General features: G+C 32.6%; 2 protein-coding genes across 2 annotated transcripts; one reads left to right on the top strand and one right to left on the bottom strand.

The window, feature by feature from the left end:
• Positions 1 to 1,091: 1,091 nt before the first annotated feature.
• Positions 1,092 to 3,853, bottom strand: LOC132756101 (phosphatidate cytidylyltransferase, mitochondrial-like). The gene is made up of 2 exons (XM_060747090.1): positions 3,715 to 3,853; positions 1,092 to 2,773 (listed from the first exon to the last, which is right to left on the bottom strand). The coding sequence occupies exon 2, from the start codon at positions 2,343 to 2,345 to the stop codon at positions 1,308 to 1,310; it is 1,038 nt and encodes a 345-aa protein (XP_060603073.1). The 5' UTR covers positions 2,346 to 2,773; positions 3,715 to 3,853; the 3' UTR covers positions 1,092 to 1,307.
• Positions 3,813 to 19,665, top strand: LOC132756102 (RNA transcription, translation and transport factor protein-like). The gene is made up of 8 exons (XM_060747091.1): positions 3,813 to 3,949; positions 8,340 to 8,464; positions 9,007 to 9,106; positions 9,724 to 9,825; positions 12,498 to 12,586; positions 12,982 to 13,050; positions 18,671 to 18,719; positions 19,435 to 19,665. The coding sequence occupies exons 1-8, from the start codon at positions 3,889 to 3,891 to the stop codon at positions 19,587 to 19,589; spliced, it is 750 nt and encodes a 249-aa protein (XP_060603074.1). The 5' UTR covers positions 3,813 to 3,888; the 3' UTR covers positions 19,590 to 19,665.
• The last annotated feature ends 1,911 nt before the right edge of the window (positions 19,666 to 21,576 follow it).

Genomic DNA, 21,576 nt, shown 5'->3' with positions numbered 1-21,576 from the left:
TTTCATGTTCGCAGTAAGAGTACACAGCAAGGGTATTTCTTCTGCAAGGAACAACAAATGTATTAGACAGAGGGGACCATACGAGGTAAAGAACTAGTTATGTATTGGCACTATAAAGTGAGCTTTGCTTAAACAAGAGGACCACAAAAGTCCTATATAACTTGCCCGAGATCCTTTGCAAGAAAAGTTCATAGGTTGTTGAATTAAAAAGGCTATTGGGACCATTAAGCCAGAGTCTTTTGTGTAGAGATCAATTAGGAAATACTGATCTGTATAGGCCTTGTAGTTTCCCTCACTCAAATATGAATTTTCTATAAGTGTATGAAGTAAAGCGATTCTAAAGGTCAAGCTTATTTTAGCACTATTAATATAAAAGTATCCTTGTAAAGGAGAACAAAAAGTATCCTTTGTCGAGGAAACCAAGGTCATGTCATATCTCAAATATCTAAGCCCCAGGACAGGAGGTTTTACAAGATATCTCCCCCACCCCTGTAGCGGGCAGATTTTGACTCCATTGGTATGATTTGCATAAATCGTAGATTCTAAAAGAATATTCGAATGTTTACTACTCTACTCTATAATATTAATATTTAATCTCTTGTTATTTGACACTTATTTCAGTTGCCTGTTGGAATATTTTAATGTGTTTCCTGTTTAAATCTATGCCACCTTTAATAGTGGTCGGCATACCTTTGGCCATGATTTATATAACGCAAGAGAACCACAAGGTAATGTTACAAACTAATTGGCTAAACTTTTCAGCTCTGGGCATTGTTGTTTATGAGAGGATATTTAAAGTTTATTTCCTATAGAAAGTATACAACAAGACAATTTTACAAAGTGACATAGGTATGGCAGGGCCATCTTTGACCACATAGGCAATTTATTAAAGGTTAAATGCATTTTTGAATGTGGTGACACTATGAATGTTCTCAATGATGTTTTAAGTATTGTTTAATGAAACAAAAAAGATCTTGTAAAGGGTTAGGGTAAACAGGCTTACATGTTATTTAAATAGCACCAAACCATACTATTATGTGAATGGTTTTAAATGTAATTTTGGGCAACATAGAGAGGAAATAACATTCAAGAAGTTTTAACAAGGTAGATTTTATTTCTGTTAAATCATATCTTATATCTCCTTTGATTAGTCAATAAAAAAAACCTCTTATAAAAAGTAGTCTTCCACTGTATGCATAAACACTTCAAATTGACATTTTTTAAATAAAAGTTATACTTTTTATTCTTAATCATTATCGATTCTCTTATCACTTTTAAATAGAACTGTACACAAATCTGTAACTGACTTAACTATTTTTCATCATTTTCTTAACTTTACTCCAGCTGTATCTAATGCTCTTGGATACGCCAGCTGTCAAGATACCCTTGACACTCTGACTCCAGCTAGATTTGTTTACTATACTTGCTATACTCCCAGAAACAAATTCATTACATTTACTATCGGATGCTATAACCTCTACAATTTCATGTCTGGGGATATTTGGGTTTGTTTTTTTGCATATATCCGATAGCTTATCAACCACAACATTTGGTACATGATTCAAATGATAACACCTTGTTTCCTTGCTAAGAGTGTGCATAAATAATTCTGTTTCGTCACTGTACGTTAAATATTCTGTTTCATTTAAAATTGGGTTATAAAGTTTATTGAAATAAGGCAAATTTGGCGCAACGATCTTAGACACTTTTCCTTTGTCCTCACCAAATTTCATTCTAAAGTCACCACTATAGGAAAGGCTGGTTATTGTCATATACAGTTCATTTGCAGTAAAATTTTCAGGCAGAAATAGTAGCGAGGAATGAACAGCACTTGATAGATTTGTGTGTAATGCTTGAACAAGCTCAGTTGAATTTGGTTTCTTTACAATCTTCACAGGTTTATGTAAACGTCCACTTACATACAATGTGTCCCAATTTAACAGGTCAGAAATCAATACATCTGTACCAATAACTCCATACTTTATAAGTCTCTGTTCAAACGGAACTAGGGTATTGAAATAAATTCCAGCACCATAAGAATTCTGAATCTTGGACACCGTTTTGGCTCCTAAATGTTTCAAAAATGAGTAATGTTTAAAATTATGTTCAATGTTTTCTCTATGCCATTCTGTTGGATTGTCAACGACCACTATAAAATCAAGCATGTTTTTTGACATATCTGCGCCTGTCTGTTGAAATACACCAGATCCATATGCGAAAGCCATTTGTATTCCTGAAGGAAAACCAGCCAAAACTCTTTGGAACACATCTTTCTTTGCAACTGATGCCTCAGAGCAAAATCTTCTGCATAGTACCATCCTTGTGTTTGCTTGCAAAAAAACCATCTTTGTGTTTTGTAACTTTTAGAAACTTCCAAAACTCAATTAATTTTGTTTTTGAAGCAGATATATGCTTTACTTAAGCTAAATGAAGTTTATATCTCTGATTAAACAAGGATTTCTATTCTGATTTAGTAAAAACACCAACACCTTTTACATCTTTACGTTTTAACATCTCAAGCTGTCTCAAACCTCTTCTGTAACATTGTTCAATCTGGAGTGTATTTGTACGAGGAATTACAGCGTTTTTCTTGAACTCACTTCTCACATAATCTCTGAGTCCAGGTTGCGTTTTTGAGAGTCTCATAAATTCACGGTATAGACTTAAAACTTGGACCTGTACCTTGCTGTGCCTAGCCATTCTCACAAAATATCACATTGATCTACCATATTTCCATGGAATTTGCATTCATTAAATTACATGCTCTCAGGATCTGAAAAAAGAACAATAAAAAAAACCATAATTTAAATTATTTTTTTTTAATATATAAGTTCAGTTCAACTTAAAAAAAAATCAAACTTTTCAAATGGTCTTAAACTGTGCATAACAATTTTTTTCTTTTATATACTGTGACAGCTGTCTTAATAAAATTTATTGTCAATCCCTACAGTGCATAAATTTATATTTTCTTTATTATCATTGATTATAGTTTATAATCATGATAATGTATATTATAATTTATACCACAGAATTCTTTCATCACGGTTTTTTCTAGTATCACATGGTGGTACAGGACAATATCGGGACCTGTGCACCGGAACACACAGAATCCGGGATTTAATCAAACATATAGGGATACAAATAACTGCTTTTGTTTTTATATTTGTAGTAATTCATGGCACTAAAATTATAATTGATTAATTATTCTATATATAATATGATGACCAATTTATCGATTTAACCTTTAGCTTGAAATGTCATAGGGGCCTACTAAATGATGAAAATTGATAAAGGATCCTGGTCATACCGGATACCAGAATTTTTCTGGACCACTGTTGTGACATGTGACCTTGTTAAATAAATTATCTTCTCCTATTTATATTGGCTACTGTGTTAGTAACGTAGTAGATTATGGAAAAGAAGAACCTGATATATTAATGCTTTTGTCAACATTCTTTCTTGATTCAAGGTGATGGATTTATACAATAAACCTAACTAGATCAGTATTTACTATTTACTTGAAATTTTATTTCATTTTTTTTCATTTTTCCATCAGGAGGTCAGTGGCTTTAACTATGTGATTAAAATGGGGACGAATCGTCTGGGGTTGAAATGTTAAGGGTGCGAAATTATCTGTATTGTGTAACCTTCTGCTTTTGAGTTACTTTTATGGGGAAAAAACGGATCATTTTAAAACCAAAAAATCTTACTAACCTGTAAATATTGGTGGCATATGGTAGGGGAATGGTGAAGCAAAGAAACGTATTTGACCGCTGTCCCCACTGGCAAGTATTATGACAGAACACCGGCTTCCAATTTCCGGTCTCGACAACAACAACAACTGCACACGAATATTAGTTAAATTAATCTTTTCAACGATAAATAAACATGTTCAATAGAAAACTGATTGCTTTAAATCATCAGCAACCAAAAAAGTTCAACCCGGAAGGTAATTGCATTAGTGTTATGCCATTTTATACATATATTCGCTTTATCACTTTTGTTGCAGTTTTCGGATGCTCAATAATTCGACCAGGTGACTCTGTAGATTCTATGTATACAATGTATGGCCTATTGTCCTATGCAACAAAATACAATTTGGGAGGAACTAAGTCTAAGGCCTGACTTAAGCGCAGATTGATTTGCTAATTCACTGATAGCAAATTAAACATTTACATATTATAATTATGTATATATGCTGATAAGTATTGAACAAAAATATTATAATAACTTCAATAATAAGCATTTTTAAACCTTATATTGAAAAGGTTTTTGACAAGTTGTTTGTATGATTATAAGATTTTTTTTCTGCAAAAAGCAATACAAGTATTCTAAAAGTTAAACAGGCTGTTGAAAATGCCTGATCAGGCTTATGACATAAAAAATCATATTTTTAGAAAAATAATATAAAGATATGCATTTCTTTTAAACTATGTTTGTTTATTGAGCATATTATATGACATAAACAGAAAGAAAAATAATTGTTTTTTTTTCACTTTTGCGAGAATTATTCCCCCTTTTTCATGTTTACATGACCCATAATTTTTTAACACAATGAAGTCCTTAAAAAGTAAGTTCCAACGTAAGATTCTTAACAGAAATGTGTCCAACATCTTCATTTGCTCAAAATAATTGCACCAGTACCTTTATTCTATATATTTGGATTTAATATTCTGTTTCTGGCATAACTACTTTGACGAAGTTTCCTTTGAAAACCAGAGATCGGGAAAGTCCCGCGACCTGCAACATAGTCGCATTAAAATGATTTTTGTCGCATTGATAAGCCTGCAGATACGACATTGGGTTGCATGAAAAAACAATGAGGAGACAAGTAATTTCTAAAATGCAAATTTGACCTAAGAAATTCAGCGAAAGCAGTAAAGTCTGACTGTTTGTCAATCAATTAGCGGCACCAAATAAATTTCAAAGTGACAAATTTCTTTGCTCTGCCTACAGGTACAGTAGGCAGAACTAATTATCTGCATTAAACCAGTTTAAACCAGTTATCTGCCAACACCACGTGGTACAGTAGCTATGAGTTAGCACCGTCAATTTTTCATGCTTTTCTGTTTGAAATATCATTAATATTCTGTCGATTAGGAAAGCAAGGCAGTCAGTTTTTAAATGTCCAAAATAATTTTCAAAAGTTTAGATTTTCCATGCATTAGTAGTTATTAAAGCATTAGCTTCCATTCTTCCATTGTTTGCCGTTTCCATCCGATATCAGTCCAAAAACATTTTAGATTAAAAAGTTCATTAATTTTTTTTAGTATCTTCCTTCCTTAACAAAAATAATCCAAACCTTTTCTTTTTGTGTTTAAAATCACGTTTGGTGACTTCAAACTTTATCCACAGAAAAAAAGTGTAACTATTTATAGTTGCATTAAAAAAAAAATCTGCGGTAAATCTAGGTCATCATAACCTGCCTTTGAAAACTTAACAATAACAAAGTGAAACATGAGCTGAAGTGATGTTTATTACATCACTACAATAATTGACAGGTCACTAGTCAATCAGATATCTGAACTGCATGACTTCTGTATGCTGTGAGTCCCTTTGATGTAGAGTTGTCAAAAAAAAAAGACAACAATGAATGCTACTTAGGAGCCATTCAGTGCAAATAAAACAATGGATATTACACATTACGTCATATATTACTTGATGTGTCATGGAAAGGTACTTATAAAATGTCGGATTCATTTTAATTATGATTCTTTTTATCTTATTTATCTTCAGCAAATAAACAAACTGCTTGACACCAAAAAATAACAACTGTAACGTGTACCGAGCTTAAATACGTATTTATAATCAATATATTATATTAATAATTTTCCTTTAGGTTTCCTTACCTAAATGATTGAAGACCAATGATTTCAAAATAATTGGAATATAAATTAATCAACTTGAATTAAACCCCATATTAGATAAGAAAATACACAATATTTGGTATTTTGGTTACAATCCTGTTTTCTTTCAAAGGGCCCTCTATGCCTAGTCTAAAATTCCCCTTTTTTAACTTTATAAACCCCGTCTTGATTCTACCTTTTATATAAACCCCGTATTTTCTATGTCTTCTGTTTTATTTATCTTCAAATAATTATCCATCAAAAATATCCTGCAGCCCGGTTTACTTTCTACTACATAAAAACCTGTAATCCTCTCCGGTAGCGTTGCCCCCTAGAGAAACACGGATTACAGACAATATATAGCAGGTATAACTTCAAAGCTTCAAGATTAGATGTTGACAATCTGACTTCCACCAACACAAACCCACACTCACCTTGAATACCTCTGCTTATATATGCTTTGCACAACAACGCCCTCTTACGGCTATTTTATGATTGGCTAATTAACTTACAAAACAATTATACAGAAACGATCACCTGCTAATAAAATGTTAATATAGATTATATAGTCTGCATTACAAATAATGTCAATTAAAACATTGTAGTAGAAACTATTTATACTTTACATTACAATGACATCAAAGAAATGCTCACATCATTATTTACACAAGATTATTAGCAAACTAACCTTAAAAAAAAAATATAGTTCCTAGTGCAACGTATTGTTTACGTATGTTCACTTTACGTGCAAATGGCGTTCCTGTATTTAAGGGCCTTAACTCGTCATGATTGTTACACAACAACAAATATTATGTATTAAACCATGATGTTCATTCAAATAGGACCAAATTATCAAGTCTGCAATTGTTGGTGAAATTAACCTACCTACCTCCTTGTCAAGCCTCAGATATATAAAGTGTCAATAAAATCAGAAATAAACAAACTAGTTAATTAGTTAGGAGAAGAACCTAGCTGAACTGTGTCAATTTTTTTGGTCTCTAGGTTAAAAATTATGAAATCTGTACAGAAAAATATTCCAAAAGTGTCTGGTTGATGGTCTCCGACCAGTATCCGTACTTTATAATCATTAAGAAAAACATGTCTCATTAGTTTTTGAACAATGTCTCATAACTTTTAAAAAATGTCTCATAAGTTTTCCAACAGGTGGAGACATAGTCTCATCTGCAAAAAATTCTTTTCCCGATCTCTGGAAAACTGAATGAAACGTATGCTGACAGGTGTTGGTGCAATGAATTGGATCATAAAGAAGTTATTTAACCTATTTTGTTTTATACTTTGCCTATGTACATGTAACATATTTTTTAAGAACTTGGAAAATTTTGTATCATATAAACATGAAAAATGGGAAATAATTTTTTACAAAAGTGACAGTTACAAAATATTTTTCTTTCTGTTTATGTTATAACATTATGCTCAATAGACAAACAAAGTTTAAAACAAATCTCTTCATTATTTTTCTAGAAATATGATTTTTAATGTCATAAGTCTGATTGGGCATTTTCACCGGCCTGTAAAGAGGTACCCCTAAAATCTCAGAAGCTAGTGCTTTTTTTTATAATAATGCTACAATAACACAAAATTAATTTGTTATATAAAATGTTTTTGTTCTTGTGTACATGTAGGCTACTTTTATATTAATTTCTTGCTTTGAAATGATTATAACTAAAATTGGGGTTGTCTGTGGCTGAGTGGTTAGGTCGTTGACTTCAAACCACTTAGCCCCTCACCGCTGTGGGTTGGAATCCCAACAGGGACTTGGATTCTTTCATGTGAGGGAGCTATCCAGCTAGCTTACTGAACGTCGGTGGTTCTACTCAGGTGCCTGTTCGTGCCTGAAATAATGCACGGAAGGGCACCTGAGGTCTCCCTCCACCAGTAAAGCTGGAACGTCGCCACATGACCTATTCTGTGTCAATGCGATGTAAAACCCCAAACAAACAAACAATTAAAATTGAAAAAAAAACTGACAATTGAAACAATGCAATGGGATCTGTTACAGTAACTCTCCTATGTATTTGTAGTATCTTATTTAAACAGTTACATGCTGTTTAAAGAAGTTTTTCCAAATACATTTTATTGTACATATAGGTATAGTAAAGTTCATATGGTAATGTACAATATATGTATTATTTCTTATGTATTATTCTAGGTATTCTGTAATCAATTTAATCACAATTTAAACAATAATTTTACAATCCACACAGAGGCAGCAAATATTGATAGATATATACACTTCAGATCATGTACTTGTCCATCTTTCAGTCTGGACATTCAATCTGGACCAAACCATTCTTCATTTTTAGGGAAAATTTCTAAATAAGTAATGACTGAAGTGACCAGCGCAGACCTTAATCAGATGACAAAGTTAATGCTGACTGATCTTGCTCTGCTCTGATCAGATGGGTAGAAGTAGTTGACACCAGTAGCCTAAGAGTTAACTGTTTGAAACTTTTATTTTCACAAATGTTTCAGTTGAGAATGAATTTCGTAGTATGATTGTATGGCTAGAAGATCAGAAAGTCCGACATTACAAGATTGAAGATAGAGCGGGACTTCGAAACATTGAGTCATCGGACTGGCCAAAAGCATTGGAAAATGTAAGGGCTTCCGTATGGTCTTTTTTTTTCCAGTCATTATTTCTTTATAGTGAAATTATAACATTTATGTCATTTTGTGCATTTGATTTTGTCTTGTAAAAAGTGTGATGATAATCTGCAAAATAAATTGAAATGATATTGTCTGAATTTAGACTTCTAAAGGTATCAACATCAAAACAAGCTTTTCTGATTTAGATCTCTGTCTGTAGTCAACTGTTTTGCATAGTTTTTACAAAGCAATTTAACATAGAATTTATCATGATTTATTACTTGACCTGTGGAATTCATTAGAGCATAGTATGGCCATGATGGGTTTTTTTATCAAAAATATCAAATTATTAAAATGCACCCTTTCGCCTTGTTCTAATCAATTTTTGTGTAACATATATGTTACATGAAAAGTTGAGAATTTGAATCTTTACAATCACTAGTTATAGTGTAGCATGTAGCGATGTGTACTTGGTAGGTGTACATGTATTTAGAATATACAATGTAGGCGTTTTTTCTTGTGTCATAGAAACTATGTTTAAGTTTATTTTCAGTATGTACAAGAGCTTGGTTGTCCGTACCCTATAAGTGAAAGGTTAGCTTTAATAGATTGGATGCTAGGTTATGCTGTAAGACTGGACTACGGAGACGAAGGTATGTAAATTAACCATTTGAAGGCCGAGGTTTTTGATAAACATTTGTAAATGCAATGAAAATATTTTCCCCAGAAAATATTTTTTGTGATAAACTTTTGTCTGTTATTGTTCTTATCGAAAGGGGTTGTGGGTCTGAGCCCGATTTGTGTCATGTATGTCCCTTCATGTGACACCAGTACTGGTTAAGTTCCAGGAAGCGGACTTAAACATGATTAATACAAGTTTAAAGAACTTGTTTTGTGAATATGTTTAAATAAACTATGTTAGAAAATTAATTATATTTTATTGTTTTTTCACCAACTTGGATTAGTTTACTTTACTGCTGTTGTATCTGTCAGAGTATCAGATGATAGCTTTGATATTTTATCTTAGAATGGCAATAATGCAGTGAAAAGATTAATTTTAATCATCAATAAACACTATGATCTGCCTCTATTGATCAATTGCACTTGTCACCAGTAAAGAGCAAGGCAAATAGCTTTTTATTTTTAATGTATTGACAACAAAATCATGGATACTAATGGGCAGCTTGTACTTTATTTAGGGGCAATTTGTTTTAACTGTCTTTAATGGACAGATTGACTTTCATTAAAGATTACATACATATGATTTCAGCGGAGAAATATAGATCCACCAAACCACTGACACTAGGTTCATCTGATGCTGGTAAAGTTCCACAGGGTGGGGCATCAACTAATCCTCTAGATGCATTAGATTGTAAGTTTTTCAAATTGGTTATCAATGATGTCTGACACCAGGGCTTCATTGATGGAATTTTTTTGTATCAATACATCAAAGGACAATTATCAATGATATATAAAATTACGTTGTACATGTAAGTCGAGTGAAAAATGCTTGAATTTTTGTTATAGACTATGCTCATGGTGGTATGTAAGTTTTTTTTGGATGTCACAAATACAATAAACATAAAGGAAAATTGTTTTTTGCTTTTTTTTTCTCACTGACTAAAAATTTTACTTATAGTTAAAGCTTGCCATAAAAAATGATAAGAATTGACTTCTTTATTTACACAAAATGGAAAAATATTTTCAAAAGATAAGAAAAAAATATTTGAGCGTTTCGATATTCAAAATTGTGTATCAATATTGTATCGAATGGTAAATATCAATGATACAGCGATATTGGGATATTCAATGACAGCCCTATCGAACACCTATAATGATCATTTTGAGTTCTGTGACCGAGAAGTTAAAATATCTGCCTCTCAACCCAGGAATTGTGCTTCAATCCCCGTTGGGTGCACTGCCATGTTTCCTCATGTCTATGGTACCAGTATTGGTTAGTCCTAGGACTCAAGAGTGTTTCAAGAGATATTTCAAATAACGAGCTTAAATAAATAATTTTTAAACCACTGTTGCAGTGATTTTTTTACAAACTCATCAGTGTGGGTCCTAGGACTCGCTGGGCTATAAATCTATGAGTCATCCAAGTTACAAGGCTCAATATTGCTTTAGTGATATGAAAGGTATATTAACAATGGAATGAAGAATGAAGAAAAAATGAATTTGATTTCTACATTAATTACAATACTTTTGATATTGAAATTATTCAAAACCTTCAAATAAATTTAATAAGTTTATTTCCATTAATTACTTCGAAGAAGAGGGGGTATATTGCTTTGCACTTGTAGGTCCGTAGACCAAATGGTTTCCGATCAATAACTAAAGAATGCTTAGGCCTAGGAACTTCAAACTTGATATGGTGATTGGTCATGACCAGCAGATGACCCCTATTGATTTTGGGGTCAAGGGGTCAAAGGTCAAGGTCACATTGACCTTGTAGGTAAAAATGGTTTCCGATCAATAACTACAGAACGCTTAGGCCTAGGAACTTCAAACTTGTTATGGTGATTGGTCATGACCAGCAGATGACCCCTATTGATTTTGGGGTCAAAGGTCAAGGTCACATTGACCTTTTAGGTAAAAACCGTTTCCGATCAATAACTAAAGAACTCTTAGGCCTAGGTACTTCAAACTTGGTATGATGATTGGTCATGACCATCAGATGACCCCTATTGATTTTGGGGTCAAGGGGTCAAAGGTCAAGGTCACATTGACCTTGTAGGTGAAAACGGTTTCCGATCAATAAATAAAGAACGCTTCGGCCTAGGTACTTCAAACTTGGTATTATGATTAGTCATGACCAGCAGATGACCCCTATTGATTTTGGGGTCAAGGGTCAAAGGTCAAGGTCACATTGACCTTGTAGGTAAAAACGGTTTCTGATCAATAACTAAAGAACGCTTAGGCCTAGGAACTTCAAACTTGGTATGATGATTGGTCATGACCAGCAGATGACCCCTATTGATTTTGGGGTCAAGGGGTCAAAGGTCAAGGTCACATTGACCTTGTAGGTAAAAATGGTTTCTGGTCAATAACTAAAGAACGCTTAGGCCTAGGAACTTCAAACTTGGTATGATGATTGGTCATGACCAGTAGATGACCCCTATTGATTTTGGGGTCAAGGGGTCAATGTCATAGTGACCTTGTACTTAATGACCATTTCTGACCCAATAACTCAACAACTCAAGTTGCCTTGGTTGATATTTTTATGTGCTTTTGGTATACACATTTGAAGGTCTTATGTAATAAAACAACTTGGCTGTCATTAATGAGGCCTATGTGATTCATAAAATTTATGTATATATTATTTGGTAAGTTTTTTAATAACTTTAATTGCTGCACACAACCTATGGTGTCACAATAATTATTACCTTGTGACTAGTCATGACCAGTAGATACTAGATAACCCTAATTAATTGCTTGTTCAATGGGTCAGAAGTCATGCATAATAACCTGATCACATGACAAATCGGCTGCCGATAGGGGGCATACATGTTTTACAAACATATCTTGTTTAGTTTGAGATTAATCAAAACTTCATTTTCCTTAATATTTGTATGAATATCATTATTATTTCATATCTGTAGAAGATTTGCAGACCTAGAATATGATTGACAATTTGACATAACTTGAACACAATTTGGTATTTATTACGAAATTCCTGTTAGACAGGACCCCCTACTCAGAAAAAGAATGCATCCAAAAGATGCACATTATTTGAAACTTTGCATCCACAGCAAATTCAATGAGTTCTGGACTCAGGATGCAGAGGTAAAAAAATCACTGCTGTTGAGATATTTGAAGTTCTTTTGGTGATTTAAAAAAAATGTCTTTCTTGGTAGGATGTTATTCTGCACAAAACTCACAAAAGAGCAAGTCCATTAAAAGAATTTAGCACTTTAAAAGTTAAACAAAATATTTTGGAAAAATAAAATTGTCTATTTGGCTATACCTTTCAGTATCATTAATTATATGAAATGTACATAAATGTTTGTTATTTTTACATGAAATAATTTTATTCAACAGTTGAGGATCCAGATTTTAAAGCAGGAGTTACTTCCCTTGCAATGATGTTACAGATACCTCCATATCATGATCATCTTGAACAGTTAAAGGTATTTACCTCCCCTGTTGTTTTTTTTTACCATTTCATATTTCTCTGCCTTTGCTAAGAATGTTATCTGTAACAGATATGTGACTATATTATTGTTCAATATCAAATGCCAAATGCATTTATTAACTATCAGTTGCGTGTTTTTCAGTTTTAATTGCAAATGTGATCTAAGTAAGAGTTTTAAATTTTGTATGGTTTTAGACTTTTGGACCTATTTGAACTTCTTCAGTGCAGTTTTATCAAATATAAGTATGTATTTTTAATTGTGATTTTTGAGTGTTTTTCCCATTTTTTAGGAGAGCCTCATTAATAAATTTAAAACTAAGATTAAATGTCTTTTATAAAGTTATAGTTTACATATTTTTATGTTTTAACATTTACTCTGGTTATTTGTAGGCAATATGCATTGTAGTAAAAGAAAAATTATCCAAGGAGTCATTAGATAGGGCAGAAAAAGAATCACAGGTATGATAAATGTTTAAATCACTTAAATTTCTTTTATAAGTGACTGTTGTTTTTTATGCCCCCACCATAAAATGGCCGGAGCATAATTATAGTGTTACCCTGTTCCGTCATTCTGTGATTCTATCATTCCATCAATTTTTGGTTTTCATTATCTTAGTAACGGTTGCGCACATTCAACTCAAGTTTGACATATGGATATATCATAAGAAAATACAAGTCAAGTTCGAATTTTGTCATGGCTCTATGATTTTTGGCAGAGTTATGCCCCTTTCACTTTGAAAATAATATGAAATTTTCAGTTTCCGTTCATTATCTCCCCAACAGTATTACACATTCAACTCAAATTTGACATATGGATACTTCAAAGGAATGTGCAGGTCTAGTTCGAATTTGGTCATGGTTCGATGATTTTTGGCAACGGTATTACACATTTGACTTTAATTTGACTTATAGATATAGCTTAGGAATAAGCTGTTCAAGTTTTAATTTGGTCGTGGTTCAATGATTTTGGATTTGTGGATTCTGCTTTCGCTACTTTCAAAAATAAAACAAATAAAAAGAATCATTTAAAACAACCAAATAATAAACCCTTGGTACGGGCCTTCTTGTAGCACGTCGATTATATCATATTGCACGAAAAAAGTATAACCGTAGCAAATGTGACCTAAATAAACATTTACTTAACAAAGCAAGTAAACATTATAAGTGCACCAATAAATTCATTCGTCCGTAAACATAAATTTATGAATGAACGTAAACTAAGGGATAAACACTTAAAGCAACGAAAGATTATTGGAGAATATTGAAGAATTTTAATATAGATACACACGATAAAATGCCCGATATCCAAGATCTGTATGACCATTTTTCGAAAAATTAATTACGATGAAAGTCATAATGAAGATTCATTCATAAATCAAGACCAAAGTGCACAATATGATACCGAATGTTTAAACTGCCCAATCACTACCGTAGAAATAAATAAGGTTATAAATAAATGTAAGAACTCAAAGGCATCATCCCCCCAAGATAATATTATCAATGAATATATAAAATGTACAAAACACTTAATGCTTCCAATTTATTGTTTATTTTTTAACATGATTCTTTAACTCAGGAATTATACCCGATACCTGGCTTATTGGACCATTAAACCTATCTATAAAAAGAAAGGCTCACCTTTAAACCAGAAAATTTTTAGGCCAATAACTATTTTAAGCTGTCTAGGTAAAATCTTCACTGCTATACTTAATGAGAGAATGTCTACCTTTTTAGAGAGAAATAATATATTAAAAGAGAACCAAGCTGGTTTCAGGGCAAATTACTCAACAACAGATCATATTTTTACACTTAAATTTTTAATAAATGTTTTAAAATCTCAGAAAAAGAAATTGTTTTTGCGCATTCATAGACTTTTCTTTAGCCTTTGATAAAATATGGAGGACTGGCCTCTGGGCAAATTAATTAAGAATGGGATCGATGGAAAATTTTATAACATTATTTTAAACATGTATTCAGGTATTAAATCATGTGTTTCTGTAAACGATATTACATCCCCATTTTTTAAAAGTAACTGTGGGGTACGCCAAGGGGAAAATTTGTCTCCAGCGTTATTCTCTATTTATCTAAACGACCTAGAATCGCATCTTGGTTTAAACCAATGATGGCATTATAATTGAACAACAAAATATTCAAGCTGACCTTTACCTTAAAACTATTTGTGTTACTATATGCGGATGATACTATAATTGTAAGTGATAGTCCTGAATCATTACAAAAATTATTGAACGACTTTTACGAATATTGCTGTAAATGGAAACTTACAATAAATAAAAGTAAAACCAAAATAATAATATTTGGATCGAATAAACCCGGTAATTTCCGCTTCCTTCTTAACAACGAACCAATTGAAATAATAAAGGAATATAAATACTTAGGAGTACTTTTCTCATCTTCTGGGAAGTTTTCTTTAATGCTAGAAAATATTAAGTAAATCAAGCAAATAAAGCAATGCATATACTTTATTCAAAAATATTTAATCTTGATATCCCAATTGATTTACAGTTGAAATTATTTGACCAAACTATTGTTCCTATACTTTACTTTTAACTGCGAAGTTTGGGGATTCGAAAAATCTAGATTTAATTGAAACGGTACAAAATAACTTCCTAAGAACTATAACTAAAAGCAAAAAAAGTACACCATTATATATGGTATACGGAGAGCTTGGGCGCTATCCAATGGACATAGTCATTAAAAATCGAGGATGGTTAATTATTGGTGTAAATTAGTTATGGGTAACAGAAATAAAATTTCTAAAGTATGTTATGATATAATGCTCAATTCTGACACAAGTTTTAAATGGTCACAGTGTATTTAAACAAATTTTTAGAATAATACAAGGTAACACATACATTATGGGAAAACCAAATGCAATATCAATCTTAAAAATTTTCCCAGTATGACAATAAAACGTACATTAATTGACCAATTCTTGCAAACCTGGAAATATTCACTTACAGGGTTTACCTTCTAAAGGTCTGACATATACCAATCATTCAAATCCGATAATTAATTTTCGAACAGTACCTCATTGCATTACCTAATTATCTTTTAGATTGACCCTTTTTTCACTTAAGAACAGGTAACCACGGCTTCCCTATAGAAACAGGCAGGCGGTGGAGGCAGTCTTTTGTCCCACATTGCTGAACGAAAGTGCCAACACTGTCAACTAAAACGATTTGGGAGACGAGTTTTCATTATATTCTTCAAATGTCCTTTTTTCCTAGCTTCTAGGGGAAACGTTATTATAAACCGTTACTATTTCCCAATAGGCCCAATATGCTTAAATTTTCACAACTTATGTCTTTCTAAATGTCTTTTTACCAAAAGGAACTTAAAAAATATCGCCCTTTTTTCAAAAGAAATAATGACTTCATTTAAAAGATAGTCCAATAAACATTAAATACAAGTGGTCCAATAAGTTAACCCCCTTTCCCTTTCCGTTTCGAGAAAAGGTCGGCTGTAAATTGGACAAAATTCTCCGCATAATAGTTCCAAGTAAAATATTTTACGTCTACTTCTACTAAACACACCACGTGCGCAACAATAATTATATATTTGATGATAAATAGTATAACATCCTAAGCTCGAAATTTCAAATTGCATTAAATAAACATACCCAGTTTGTTTACAATCCTTTTTTTTGCAAATATCCTTTTTGTTTTGTTTTTCTTCCCGATGCACTTAACTTTGTTAAAAAAATACTGTTTCAATAACAAAATGAAATGCCACGAAAATTCATGGAAACCCGTGCCTAACTATAGTAAATAAAAATTCCCACGGTATCTGTTTACATTAACTATAGGTTTGACTGCATTTTTGATGACCATCATTTGCTGTATTTGTTGTATTTTTATTTGTCACTATTGTTTTTTTTTGTTGTTGTTTTTAGCTCGACTATTCGAAGAATATGAGAGCTATTGTAGTCGCCCCGGCGTCGGCGTCGGCGTCAGCGTCCGCGTCGGCGTCTGCGTTGGTTAAAGTTTTTTGTAAAGTCAAATATCTCAATTATTACTTGAGATATTCAATTGAAACTTACAATACTTATTTATAGTAACAAGGTACATCAGATTGACAAGTTGGATAACTCTGCCTACAATATTGACAGAATTATGCCCCTTTTTAACTTAGAAATTTTGGTTAAAGTTTTTTGTAAAGTCAAATATCTCAATTATTGCTTGAGATATTCAATTGAAACTTACAATACTTATTTATAGTAACAAGGTACATGAGATTGACAAGTTGGATAACTCTGCCTACAATATTGACAGAATAATGCCCCTTTTTAACTTAGAAATTTTGGTTAAAGTTTTTTGTAAAGTCAAATATCTCAATTATTGCTTGAGATATTCAATTGAAACTTACAATACTTATTTATAGTAACAATGTACATCAGATTGACAAGTTGGATAACTCTGCCTACCATATTGACAGAATTATGCCCCTTTGGAACTTAGAAATTTTGGTTAAAGTTTTTTGTAAAGTCAAATATCTCAATTATTGCTTGAGATAATCAATTGAAATTTAAAATACTTATTTATACATGTAGTAACAATGTACATCAGTTTGCAAAATTGCATAACTCTATCTGCAATATTTGCAGAATTATTTACCCCTTTGAAACTTAGAAATTTTGGTTAAAGGTTAACGGTCTTCAAAGATATTTACTTGAAACTTTACACATGCACTTAGGGTCATAATTGGAGGGTCATAATTGTATGTCACTGACCAAGTTCCATAACTCTATCTTGCATTAAGGCTGATTCATATCCCCTTTTCTACTTAGTCTCTTGGTTAATGTTTACATGCAAGTTTTACATATCTCAATAACTATTAAAGATATTTATTTAAAACTTCACATATGCATTTAGGGTCATAATTGTAGGTCACTGACAAAGATCCATAATTCTATCTTGCATTTAGGCTGATTTTTCTCCCCTTTTTCAACTTTAGAAATTCATGATAAAAGTTTTGCTTGTAAGCTGTTATCTCAATAACTACTGAAGGGTTTGTGTCTTTTTTTGGACAATTTTATGCATTCATAATAATAAAGTAGTGATTTACTTGATAAAACATCTTAATAACAAGCCTTTGTACCTTTTCTGTCAAATTTATGTATTCATAGGTAATTAGTATTATTATACTCAATAAAAAACCCTTGTGACATTACCTTCCGAATAGTCAACCCAATTCTGTATAATTAGACTCTCTCTAAGGCCTATAACATGAATTTATAAAAAAAAATTAGCCCTTTTGTGAACTTAAAAAATTTAACAATATCAAGGCTCTTTTACTATCAAGCACTTAGAATAGTCGAGCATGCTGTCCTACAGACAGCTCTTGTTTTGTTTTGTTGTTTTTTTTTTTTTTTCACATTTGACAAAGAACATGAACATTGTTGATAAATATATTTATTATTCTGTCCCCGCAACATTATGCTCATTTACCTTAAATTGATAACTAGCTAACTAATATATGATCTAACCCACATATTGTTAATATTTTAGATAAATCGTCATGTTGTTACCATGTTTGTATCCTGATTTACCAATAAAGAGTATTGTATTGTATTGTATTGTATTGTATTGACAAAATTATCTCTCTTGAATGTTGGAAAAATTTTGATTTTTCAGTTTCAGCACTCATACTTTTGTGAAATGTATGTAGTCATTAATTTGCCTATAAATATGCAATTTACAAAAGGTTAACATTCAGTGCCTGAAACTTAGTAATAAAATGGTTTGTGTTAACATTGACTAGTTTTAAGGGTTTTGAACTTAAAATGAAAATAGTTTGTGTAAACAAATTTGGAACCAAATATTATAACATCTGAAATTTTGGCTGCATGCGGGGGCAACAATGGCATGCCAACAGATTTCTTGTTTTCTTAATTTGTTTTTTCATTATTTATCTTTTACAATGCACAAAGTTACATTGTATTTTGCTTGTATTTATATTCCAATGGCAACAAAACTTGCTACAATGGTGATAATTGAAAACCTGGCTTTGTGGCAGTGCTATGTTTCATGTGAAACAATAATTTTACTTTTTATTTCAGGGTGAACAGACAACAATAGACAGTATTAATCTAGGATTTGACACTGGAGGTAACATATATATATACATATAATATTATACAGATAAATTGACTACAAACCCTTTTTTTCCATGCTTCAAATAGGCAAAAGTTGTGTTTTGAAATTCCTTATAAAGCTTTACTTTTTGTGATTTAAAAAAAAACAATATCTTATTGTTAGGCTAGCCTATTCATGTAATAAAGCAATTATTGACTAGTGAGCCATTGAATGTGATGTGACATTCACAGGCAGAAAATCATATTGACCTCGGCTATCGCTTCAATCAATATTATATGTCATCTGCCGGTGAATGTCATTTTCGATGGCTCACTACTCAATAATTGTATCTTTATGCAAAAAAAAAATTTATATCTATGTCCATTTTTACATTGCCATGAAAAAAAGAACTGAAAAAAATACATTGAATTACATTAAGTGTAGAAGTAATTTTCCTGACATCATTTGGTTAATTGATGTCATATCTGACATCATATGATATGTAAGCATTCCTTTTTCATGCTCTGCATGTAATAATGCTTTTGATTGCCCTGTCTGTTTGATAGGGAATAGTTTGAAGCGGTTAAGAATGTGTTTTGAACTTGCAGTCTTTTTAGTACAACTTGCAAAACAGAGTAACCCTCTCAATATTTAATTGAAATAAATACATTTTATTGTCCAAATAATGCTTTATACCTCTGTTATATTGATCTCAAATGCTTATTAAGTGTGAAAATTTGTATTCCAGATTACATCATCAATGAAGCAGCGAAAATATTACGGCTTCTTCATATTCGGGATTTACGTGAGCTTCAGTCAAGTATTAATCAGGCCATTGTGGCAGTCCAAACTGTTACCGCCAATCCTAAAACAGACAGTCGACTTGGCAGAGTAGGAAGATAATGATTGTTTCATTAGATGAAAGTGACTCGACTCAAATATTCCTGCATGGGCTATGCATTTGTAATGTGTGTTCAAAACTTACAAGAAAAAACAAAAACAACCCCTGAAAGGACCTCCACTGAGGCCCAAAAGCTGAAAAAATATAAAAACTGAAAATCTAAAGCACTTAAGATGGAATTATGTGAAAAAGATAATAAAGAAATACATTCAATTTGAAGATGAATTTGAAATTTAATATTTAGTGTGATTTTGGGCCCAATTTTAGTTAAAGATGTTTGAAAGCTTTTCATATTTTCAGGTTATTTTACTCAATAAAATTGATTATTTTGGCTAACGAAAGTGAGCAAATAATCTGAAATTTTAGCACAAAAGTTATTGAAAGTTATTGGTCCAGACCTATATCAGATGGTGTAAAAATCTCGAAAAAAATATTTCCAGCGTGGCCTTGACAAAAAAACCTTAGTGGAGTTCCTTGAAATTATTTGCTTTGTTCTCGGTTGGTTACTTTATACAATGTGATACCTCATTTGCATATTCTATAACTTCTGAACTCAAAATAAAAGTACCTGTATCATAACACTTTATTCTGTTAAATTGTCAAGAATGGTAAAAATCAGCAACAAATAATTATGCCCCCTTTTGAAAAAAAGGGGGTATATTGCTTTGCACTTGTCGGTCCGTCGGTCCGTCGGTCCGTAGACCAAATGGTTTCCGAGTGATAACTAAAGAACCCTTAGGCCTAGGAACTTCAAACTTGGTATGGTGATTGGTCATGACAAGTAGATGACCCCTATTGATTTTGGGGTCAAGGGGTCAAAGGTCAAGGTCACATTGACCTTGTAAGCAAAAACGGTTTCCGATCAATAACTAAAGAACCTTAAGGCCTAGGAACTTCAAACTTGGTATGGTGATTTGTCATGATCAGTAGATGACCCCTATTGATTTTGGGGTCAAGGGGTCAAAGGTCAAGGTCACATTGACCTTGTAAGCAAAAACGGTTTCCGATCAATAACTAAAGAACCTTAAGGCCTAGGAACTTCAAACTTGGTATGGTGATTGTCATGATCAGTAGATGACCCCTATTGATTTTGGGGTCAAGGGGTCAAAGGTCAAGGTCACATTGACCTTGTAAGCAAAAACGGTTTCCGATCAATAAGTAAAGAACCCTAAGGCCTAGGAACTTCAAACTTGGTATGGTGATTGGTCATGATCAGTAGATGACCCCTAACGATTTTGGGGTCAAGGGGTCAAAGGTCAAGGTCACATTGACCTCTTGGGTAAAAACGGTTTCCGATCAATAACGAAAGAACCCTTAGGCCTAGGGACTACAAACTTGATATGGTGATTGGTCATGATCAGTAGATGACCCCTATTGATTTTGGGGTCAAGGGGTCAAAGGTCAAGGTCACATTGACCTCTTAGGTAAAAACAGTTTCGGATCAATAACTAAAGAACCCTTAGGCCTAGGAACTTCAAACTTGGTATGGTGATTGGTCATGATCAGTAGATGACCCCTATTGATTTTGGGGTCAAGGGGTCAAAGGTCAAGGTCACATTGAACCTCTTAGGTAAAAGCAGTTTCCGATCAATAACTAAAGAACCCTTAGGCCTAGGAACTTCAAACTTGGTATGGTGATTGGTCATGACCAGCAGATGACCCCTACTGATTTTGGGGCTAAGGGGTCAAAGGGAAAGGTCACATTGACCTTGTAGGTAAAAATGCTTTCCGATCAATAACTTAAGAACCCTTAGGCCTAGGAACTTCAAACTTGGTATGGTGATTGGTCATGACCAGCAGATGACCTATTGTTTTTAGGGTCAAGGGTCAAAGTCATGTAACATTGACCTTGTAGGTAAAAACGGTTTCTGATCAATTTACTAAAAAACGCTTAGGCCTAGGAACTTCAAACTTTGTATGATGATTGGTGGTGACCAGCAGATGACCCCTATTGAGTTTTGGGTCAAGGGGTCAAAGGTCAAGGTCACA

The sequence above is a fragment of the Ruditapes philippinarum genome, unplaced genomic scaffold (genome assembly GCF_026571515.1).
Source record: "Ruditapes philippinarum isolate M1 unplaced genomic scaffold, ASM2657151v2 ctg5897_1_1_1_1, whole genome shotgun sequence".
Lineage (NCBI taxonomy): Eukaryota > Metazoa > Mollusca > Bivalvia > Venerida > Veneridae > Ruditapes > Ruditapes philippinarum.
The sequence above is the reverse complement of the archived record's forward strand: the minus strand, read 5'-3'. Positions and strand labels throughout refer to the sequence as shown.